This window comes from Echinococcus granulosus (genome assembly GCF_000524195.1).
Source record: "Echinococcus granulosus chromosome Unknown EG_S00124, whole genome shotgun sequence".
NCBI lineage: Eukaryota > Metazoa > Platyhelminthes > Cestoda > Cyclophyllidea > Taeniidae > Echinococcus > Echinococcus granulosus.
This window is the reverse complement of record NW_020170504.1, coordinates 193,789-203,608: the sequence shown is the minus strand read 5'-3', so window position 1 is coordinate 203,608 and position 9,820 is coordinate 193,789. Positions and strand designations below refer to the sequence as shown.

The 9,820-nt window shown below is 41.7% G+C and overlaps 2 protein-coding genes across 2 annotated transcripts; both read right to left on the bottom strand. All coding sequences in view use genetic code 11, as the record gives it.

The window, feature by feature from the left end:
• Positions 1-1,413: 1,413 nt before the first annotated feature.
• EGR_08928 (hypothetical protein) lies at positions 1,414-1,641 on the bottom strand (the record flags this gene model as incomplete). The annotated part of the gene is made up of 1 exon (XM_024498177.1): positions 1,414-1,641. One exon carries the CDS (start codon positions 1,639-1,641, stop codon positions 1,414-1,416), a length of 228 nt encoding a protein of 75 aa, XP_024347422.1.
• A 2,544-nt stretch (positions 1,642-4,185) lies between these two features.
• EGR_08927 (Forkhead box protein I1) lies at positions 4,186-8,440 on the bottom strand (the record flags this gene model as incomplete). The annotated part of the gene is made up of 4 exons (XM_024498176.1): positions 4,186-4,276; positions 4,803-5,316; positions 5,718-5,882; positions 8,128-8,440. The coding sequence occupies 4 exons, from the start codon at positions 8,438-8,440 to the stop codon at positions 4,186-4,188; spliced, it is 1,083 nt and encodes a 360-aa protein (XP_024347421.1).
• Positions 8,441-9,820: the final 1,380 nt, after the last annotated feature.

The following is a 9,820-nucleotide window of genomic DNA, read 5'->3' as shown; positions in this document are numbered from 1 at the left end:
GTGGGATTATTTGCATTAATCAAGGGCAATTTAATTATTCGAAGACGTTGATTGGCTTGCGAGTCTATTTGCAATCATCTAATTTTGTATTTTACTATTTGAAGTGAATAATTATAAGCAACGAAGGCTTCTATTTTGTCCATCGTCCGTAAATGGGAAAAGTTTGTACAGCATGCACTAGAGACAGTCACAAAGTTCACACCCAAGCCTTGATTGGTCGATGGGAATCAAGGCCAATCTAATTTGAGGTATTAATGAAGTCGGGGTTATTTTGGTGGGGAGAGATGCTTAAATTTGCTTGGCTCATTTTAGAAATTACGTTTGTATTCTGTTGAAGCTTTGAAGCTCAACCTGACTGCCATCATATGACATCTGGGAACTCAGACCGGAATTTTTAATCATAAGTTACAATGTCGGGTGAATGCGAGGTCCCTAATAGGGTATTTCGAAAATCCAATTCACTTAACATGATACAGCATGCCTAAATTACTGTTGCATGAATCCATCTCTATGACTAGCAAGGTATCTTGGAAACGAAGGTCACGTTGTTCAAATCTTGCACCTTGGTAATTCATTTCTGATACTTGTTAGTCAAAAAAGTAGAGTGAAACTAGCTATGGGCATCAAATGTCCGTGTTTGTAGCAGTATCCTTCCTGTGTCACTTCGGTTACCCATATTTTCATTGTTCACCCCTCACTCTATTCATTTATCCCATCTTTCATCAATTCATCCCTTCCGTCACCCTCCCACTTTTACATTTTTTGCTATATTTTATCATCCGTTTAAATAGCTGTCAACAATCATTCATTTATCTGCCCTCTCTTCTGAGTGTCCATCCATTTGCCCAACTAGTCAAGCATTCATTCACCCTGCTAAACTTTCACAAGGTGACATACCTTTCCTTCCGTCCACTTATTCAATTAACTATTCTTTCATTCACCCAGTTGGGCGTCCACCTCTGATTCAGTCTTCCGTTTTCTGTTCCTCCACCCACCTACTCATCTATCCAGCCAACTAACGGTTCTTGTATACTTCCCTTCACTTAACTACTCATTTATGCAATCCTCAATTCGTCTGTCCAAACGCCACCCCTGCCAAATATTTACTCATTTACCTGCTAATCTATTTATATTGTACATTGACCACTCCTATTCATTCGATCGGTCGTCTATTTGTGTATTCATCGATGAATGCGTGCATTTTTCTATTCCTGTCCCCACCCATCCCTTTACTCATCTGTCTGGTCTCCTTTCGTAATTCAGTCCATCTTCCCAATTATCCACCCGTTCAGTCATTTGTGCCTTCGTGATTCCACCTCCCCATCCATCTATTGACCCCTGATTTATTCATCTGACTACACATTTCCATAGTCATCTAATCTTGATTACAATCGCCCCATCCCACCGATAGATCTACAAGTCCACCAAGTGCAACGACGTCCTGAATTCAGGATACTGCCCCCGGGGTCCTTTCTGTGCCTTCGCGCACGCCGACTCTGAGATGACCCTGGGTCGCACCTTCCTCCAGTCGGCCCCAGCAGCGAGCTGCGGGCTGTCCGCTTCATCGCCACGGCAGCACGACGCCTCCCCTGTCTCCTCCTCCACCTCGGCCTCCTCCTCGGGCGTCTTTTCTCCGGGCATTCGGTCCTCCGTGCCCGCTCTCACATCGCTTCAGGCCTCGCACACTTACCCCACAGGTTGGCGGCTAACACTTTTTGACCTGATACGTATATGTGACAGCCTGATTTTCAATCTAGCTAAGCTCGGATATGGCACGCATATGTGACAGATTTAATGGTCAGTGAATCAGATATTGTCGCCTCCCATTTTGTTTAGTCTCACTTTCGTTCGTTTTCAAGAGACATTTTAGACGAGCCAACGATGTGGTGTTGTGGCGAAGGTCTACTTGTATTCTTGGTGGGATTTTATGGCACGAAATGCTTCTTTCAAATCGTAAATTCATCATTGAATATTACCGGGATTTGTGTTTTAATCTTCTTTTAATTTGATATTAAAACCTTAGAGGGAGGTTTTCGTATTAGATGAGACAGGGCGTTGCAGATTTTGCTTTAGAAGTTTGTAAAACATGCTGAATTTTATTTAGATAAACGAACCTTTGAAAAGCTATTTAAAAGAAAGCAGAGTAAACTGTTACCTTTATCATTAAAATTCCCTAATTTTCCCAAAAATTGTTTTAATCTCTGCGTGTTTACCTCTGCGATTTGATGGTATTCCTTTTGTACTAAAAGGTCAAATGCCAGCGATACCTTCTGCATAATTATTTTGGTTCTTGTTTAAAATAATTTCTTAAAATACACACTTAGTTATGCCACATCGCCACACTTTTCTAAATTCGAAAGAAGCTTGCATTCTAATTTACCGAGAAAACACGAAAGTGGCATGATCTTATCATGGAACTTTCGGGTAGGGTTTACTTCACTCTTTTTAACCCGTTTCAAGCAAAATAAGTGTATCTGAGGTTTGCGTGGCACGAAGTAACTGCTAAGTTCTTTCTCACTTAGCACGTTTGTTACCAGTGTCATGCGTGCAACACTCCACTTTTCCTCCAAAACCCACGTGTCACGAGTATGTAACATGTGTCATTTATTGGTTTATTACAACAGTGGTTGCGCAAGATCGTGTCTTGGCAACGGATTAATTAGCTTTGAACAATAAAACATTCCTGTTGCGAGATGAATGAGTACATTCCTGTGGTTTTGGTGAGCATTCAGGTTGTCCGAAACGTGGTGGCTATTGGTCGTGGCGGTGGTGGTCCCTTCGTCTTAGAGACTCGGGCAGCGCATGGTTTAAGTCTCTAGGTATACTTTAGTACTTTGAAATGCATGTTTGCCTATGTGGCTCTGCCTGTTTTTCTACCCATTTCGAGTGGACCATTTGGTATGATTAAGGTCAAACCTTGTAAAGCTAAGTTTATCTGGGTTAAAACCCTTATAATAGGGCCTTTTTGAGGGAATTTGAGGCTACTTATCTACCCTAAGGAGATGTAGAAAGTTCTTTTTCTTATCGGTGTAGCTCATCTCAGTTGCCTGCTTGGTCCTTCTAAGTGGTCCTATAGATGCGTCTGATCATTTGCGTGCCGGCATTATGAAGAACAGATAGGCTTTGGCCTACCGGCTTGATAGATCATCCTCAGCTAATTTTAATTTCTTATTTCATAAATCTCGCTTTGACCAAAATGACGGATGTGATTCCAGGATACCTCATCCTTATCCTCTGCAGTCCCTTAGCACAACTCCAAGCCATTGGTACCCTCTACTGTCGTTTGACAATCACACGATCAAATGGAAAAATTGAAGGGCTGGTTTGGAAATGCAAATGAGAGGTGTTTCTTTGAATATGAGACACGGAATTGCCCTGTCAAAGCAAAATTAGGCTCCTCTCTGAAGTTCATGCTTGAACGATATGTCTAAAATGACTGATTCCACACAGGAAATGTTTTTCATCTAGTTAAAGGTAAAAGAAGTACATTACTTAAGCAATTGTACGCCTAAGCTTAATAAATTTGTCAAAAAGCGGGTATTTATTGCTAAAAAAGTACCAAAAGACAGCGTTGTGTGGGTAGCTCGGGGTCATAGATGGAAGCAGACTACCACAGGTAAGACTTATGTTTGTCAGATATGGGATATTAGGTTAATTCTAATCTTCATTTCATTTCTTCTTAATTAACATTCTTTTTATTAAATATGCCATGAATGTAGACATTTGTACCTAAGTAATCAATTTGGGGCGTCACATATATGTAACACTCATATTGATATGTTATCAACGTAATTTAGCTTTGAAACTGGTGATTACACCTTGACAATAATTTTAAATGAATTGGCTAAATGATTAATTGTGTTACAGGTAGTGCTATGGTCACTTTTTTATCAATAAGCAAAGCGTAATACTTGATGATGACCAACTCATACACCTAAAGGTCAACGCACGAGTCTTCCGTGCCATCAGAGTGCTGGAGAATCGTGTGGATTCATCGCTAAAACAAGTCGCTTTTTAGGAGTACTGGAAAGTGTTTCCACATCGAGGCGACTTTCCAGACACCAAATAAATAATAGAGCGGAGGTGGGAGTGTTTCCTGCACAAAAAGGGGATTGTCGTCCCCATTTGACTTGAGCAGCACCCATGTCAAGAAAATTGGTTAAAAAGTCAAAATACGACTAAAGGTTATTTCAAAATTGGCCTCAGACTCGTTGATGATGATGAAGTAAGTGAACTCACTTCCAGGATGGGAGAGTCAGATCCATTCAGCGCAGTGCTGGAAAGAAATCGAGGAACCACATATATTGCCACCGTGTCCTTGTTCCCAGACACGAGAAATGGGAATGTCAAGTAACCATGGATGTGAAAATAGTTTTACATGAATGTTAAAGGGAAAATAAATTCCACTACTCAGCGTCAGCTAAAGACGAAAGTGTAGATCAGCAATCCTTCGGTTAGGGTCACGGCCAAGGTCACCCGATAAGTGAGGCACCAACGTTTACCTTGTTGCCATACCTACAGACCCACAAATAGAGGATTCCTAGTCAGGGACCCGACTCATTTACCCGGCAAATGCAACGAAAATTGGCAACAACTTGAATGAACACTGTGCTGGAACAAAGCAGTGGATATTTGAAGCTGTATACTTTTTCCTAGTCATGAAAAATGGCAGGTGTGTACAGGCATGGAAGAGGGAAATGCAACAGCGCGGCGGTGGTATAGGGGGTGGGGGGAGGCAAAGCGTACAACCTCTGACGAAGCCCTCGGAAGACTCTGTAATTCTCCTTCACCTCACTTCTCACCTTCCCAATAGACTGGCCACACTAAAACTGCTTCCTGAAGGAGAAGGTACTTTATTTAAAGGGTCAGATGATGTCTCCCCCTCCCGCTGAAGCGATTGCAATCGTAGAGGTGTTGGTGACGCTTCCTGTAGTGGTGGAAGGGGCGGTAGAGGGGGAAGAGGTAGGAGACCTGCAGTCGTGAGACTATTTAACAGGGCTGCGAAGACGTTTATGGGAGGAGGAGGTGGAAAGATGCCTTTCTCACTACCAACTCCACCACCACTACCACCACCAGTGTTATCGCTTGCACGGAGAGGGAAAAGGGGTAGAGGTAGGCTGGTGGTGGGAGTAAAGTGGGGAGGCGGAGGAGAAAGGGGTGGAGAGTCACTGTCCTCCCCATCACCCGGACATGACAATCCCAGTGCCCGTCGCACCTTCCGTTGGGCTCTTCGTCGACGGAAGTCGCCTCGTCGAAAGTCCTCCACATTGGCCGGATGGATGCCCCAGTAGTGACCTTTGCCGTTGGAAGAGCGACCTGAAAATGTTCGGATTCCCTCTAGCATCCTCCCTTTCCGTACTCATCCTTCTAGTATCCATCCATTCACCAATTTAGGAATTTATGTAGTCATTTATTGCCCTATCCACTACTCTCCTTCGTTAACTATTCATCCATCCATTCTTCCATCTGTCTAGCCAATCATGTGGCAATTCATCGTTCCCCACATTCACCACGAATTCATCTATCTGTCTATCCATCTCGGATCAGTCCATTCATCCACTCATCCGTTTAGTCCTCAATTCATCTCGAATTTTTTATTCTTTTAATTCATTCTCCCTTTCTTCCGTTTGTTCATTCATTCAAACAAGGATCCCAGCTGCCAGCTCTCTTCCAGCTACCGATCAAAACGAAAGTTATTCCTATCAAGAAAGGCTCACCAACTTTGATAAAACAGTCATTCAACGAAAGGTTATGTCGAATAGAATTTCGCCAACCAGGTCCTCGACTGCGGAAGTAGGTATAGTTGACCTGGATCCACTCGTAGATCTCTGACAGGACCATACGCCGTTCCTTAGAACTGAGAATTGCCTTCGCAATGAGACCTGGATGGAGAACAGTGATAAGTCAATCGTGACTTTTGTTCAAGAGTACTTCTTTCACTGTAAAAACCAAAAAAGAGAATGACAACGAAAACCGATAGGTTTTGTGAGAACGTTGCAAAGTAATTTTCAAAATATTGCCAATTTCTTCGCAGGGGTGGTACTTAAATAATATTATGCTTGATTTATGTACTTTCTTTTTGAAATCCCAATGGTTTGGTAGTTTTTTTGCCATATTTGTTCCCTTCTCATAATTTCCACTTTGCACACCAAAATGACGGATTCAAAACGTCTACGAGTTTGGTAGCCATCGATCGATGAGCAATAATTGCTGACGCAAGCAAGTGCACGCGTGGACGTACAGCGTGCAAAATCAGCTGATCAGCTGTTAGTAGGAAAAATCTATATTCCGGAATATTTTACCTTTTTTCCCCTTTTCCTTTTTTTAGCTCTAACTGTCAATTAGATAGAGGCGTGAATGTCCCATCAGGAGAGTCGCTCAATCGATGACGAGAAGAAGAAGGGCATCTGCAAATCACCCGCTTTCGTGGTGGAAGTCCCCAAATAGGATTTTTGGGATGCATGCGAACATCTGAGCTATCCAAGACAGTGCTTTATGATAAAATATATTCCATTTTCCCTTACTGTTCTTATTACAAACTGAACCCTTATTATGTTATTTTTCATTAAATCTGATAGAAACCGCTCTACTTCAGCAGAGAAGTACATTGATGCGAATGCAGATGTTACTACTACTTGTTCCTGCTTTCTTTCTGTTGATGCAAAACACGCATTCACAAAAGGTGGTGGAGGAACTGGATGAAAACTTACACCAAATTCTGGGGATCTTAATTATTTCGAGGAAAAAAACGGGTAGTCATGGTACATGCGCATTCATACAACCACCCTCTGAGCCTCTTCATGCCTTTTCGACATATTCTGCTCAATTTTATTCGAGTTGGTATTTGAAACTGATTTAACACCCTCTTCCTCGGGCTATCAAAAGGCCTCTCGCAGATGCTTAATTAGTGTATCCTGTGTGGCTTGCGAAAGATGTTTTATCAATGTCTGTAATTTGGGAATAAAAATAGCATTAAATTGCAACTACCCTTGGATTTAATTCTAAAATAAAGCAATGAAAAAGGAAGATACGCCGTTAAAGGAAAGGTGTGAACAGAGGCATGCAGTGGACTAAGGTGCATTAGCTAGATCAAAATGGATAGCCAAAGAAACCGGTTTGCGGACATAGGTAATTATTCAATGGCCGAGTGTATGATTAATAGGATCATTAATTCCATGATGAATGAAAGTTTGAAGTAATTTGAATGGATATCGCATATTTAAGAGTAATTCTAAATTAGATTTCTAAGATAGGACATAAAAGCGTTGAATTCTGACCATAAGTTTGGTTTCATGGATGTAGGAGCTTATTAAAGACCTTTGAAATCTACCACCAAGGAGGCTATTAAATGAGGGATGTTGGTCACTAGATCCACTTTTACCTGTGTAAAGCTAAAAATAAACACAAGTTCTTTAGATGTTAGGATTCTAGCGTTCTCTATTTGTTTATTGAGGATTCAAATGGTTGCATATATTGATTCACGTAGATTAAGTATGTCATCAAACAATTCCTTTTTAACTAGTTTTTAATTGTAATCTTCAAACGCAGCTGTTCGGAAGCCTTAAGAGGTCGTATTGCCCTGACTGCTGACAAAGTAAATGCTCTATTTATGTAAGCTCCTTTGTAAGATGTCAAGCTGATTGTAAAACAAAAAACGCGAAAAACTCTTGTTTGGAAACAACTAATTAAAATTTTCCCAAAATTACTCGCTTACTACAATTTATGTAAGCCTATTTTTGTGGGATAGCTCCTTCGGACCATTAAAAATAAATAAATCTTGTCGCATTAAATGAAGCTATTGAATGAATTCCCAAAATTAATATTTTAAAATTGGACAAAATTTTGCTAAAATAAATGAAGGCAACTAATGTATCGAAACCCTATCAACACCATTGGTGTGATGCCATAAGTAACTTTGACAATCAAGAGGTTAAACATTTTCATTCATTCAAAGCCACCAATATGTCACATCAATTCCCCATTTATCTAGACAGTAATATTCTAATCACCAAAGTTTCAATTGCCACCACACGGTTGAGAGGAAACGCATCAAGCAACTTTCACAGTGTCTTGCTTTGGGTCATGGCAATGAATTCTTTACCCATAAGTCAGTGTTTACAAACTCACCGATGTAGCTAAAATTCGGTTTTGGTTCATCCTCTTGAGATTTCTGTTGTAACCGGTAATCAGGGAGAAGGATGGAAGTCCTACCAGAAGGCGAACAGAATCCCCCAGTGACCCGCGAAATGAAGGGTACTTCCAAATCACTCACGCTCGCGGTGGCAGCCAAACGTCCAAACCGTGAAGATGCTAAGCTCGATGGTGTCGGAGATAGAGGTGGTGGTGGTGGCAGAAACCCATTATTAAGCGACTTCAGCTCCCTCATAAGGTAGGATGGAGAGCAGAGGTTAAGTGGCACCAGTTGGCCCCGTTCGTCCATGCAGTCCACCCGCCAGTCTATCAAGTGAACCTTTTCAACATTAAAAGGGCAATGGGTGGAGGGTAGCAGAGCTTTTGAAAGCCCCCCAGCCAATCGCAAGCCTCCGCGCTTTTATTGTTACACTGTTTGCGTGTTTTGTTTGCTCTCTAGGCGTGCGCGCGTGCAAACAGGAGGAGCGACGACGCGCCCACGCGCTATTGGCTGCGCTGCTACGCTTGCATGCATGAGTGCGCACGTTACACCAAACGCACAACAGTGATTGATCTACTGCCTCAATGGTACATGCTTTTTACTAGTAGATGGTTATGTAGGTGGAAAAAAACCACGCACACATTAGAATGAGGGCACTCGGGCTCAATTTTGTGATGAATGGGAGGTGAGCGAGGAGGTTCAAATGCACGAGTGTGTACGCAATGTGGAAATGAAAGAAAAAAAGTGGACAAAATGCAAGTTACATGCATTTGTACGCACACGAACTATAAGGGGAGGAATGGAGGAAGAAGAAGGCGAGGAGGAGAGGGAAATTAATTGATGATTGGGGCAAGACGTTGGTGCAACGTTGATGATGAATAAGCGACTTGTGGTTGTTGAATTTCGGAAAGGAATTTACATGCATGCAATTCTAACAGCGTTTTTTCTCTTTGTCGGAAATTAAATTATTTTATTTCCCTTTCCTTGGAATATTATTCTCAGGAAGAAGTTTTGTTTGTTTTTCAATTTATTACCCCAGATCTTACCGTTGGAAGATACTGACCAATTCCTTTAACAAAGACAAAGCAATTTTGGTAAACTAGGGATTGGAATTCAGTATCAATATTTTCCAAGATTGAATGCAAAGGATTCTTTTCCCTTTGCCTTCCAAAGCCCTACTCGCTTTGAATTTTTTCGTAGGCAAAATATTAACAGTCAATAAAAAAGCCCCATGACTTTCACCATTTTGCAGTTGTATTTTCCAATCCCTTATAATGAGTGCCTTTGGAGAGATTTGACGATTTAAAGCTTCTGAACTCATCGCAGTATTGGTTATATTCAACGGAACTAATTGAAGCTGCCCAAGACTTCCCTAAAGACAAAAAAACACTCGACTTAAAGTAAAGCTTGAGGCTGTTAGTATGGCCCAGAAACCGGATCACTCGGTGAAGTTACCATGGCAGAGCGCTTAAGTGGCCCCCTAGGCAGAACCGAGAGTTAGAGGCAATCGGTGTTTTGTATAGCCTCTCTCCTCTGTAAGCGCCAGCCATCACAACCGAATTGGCACCGTAAGGAAACACCAAAAATCCATTTGAGCCAGTCATTGAATTTCCATGCATCTGAGGCGATACTTAACCACAATATCTCTGATCCCTCTTGGCAATTCAACTGGATCTGCAGTTTCATCCT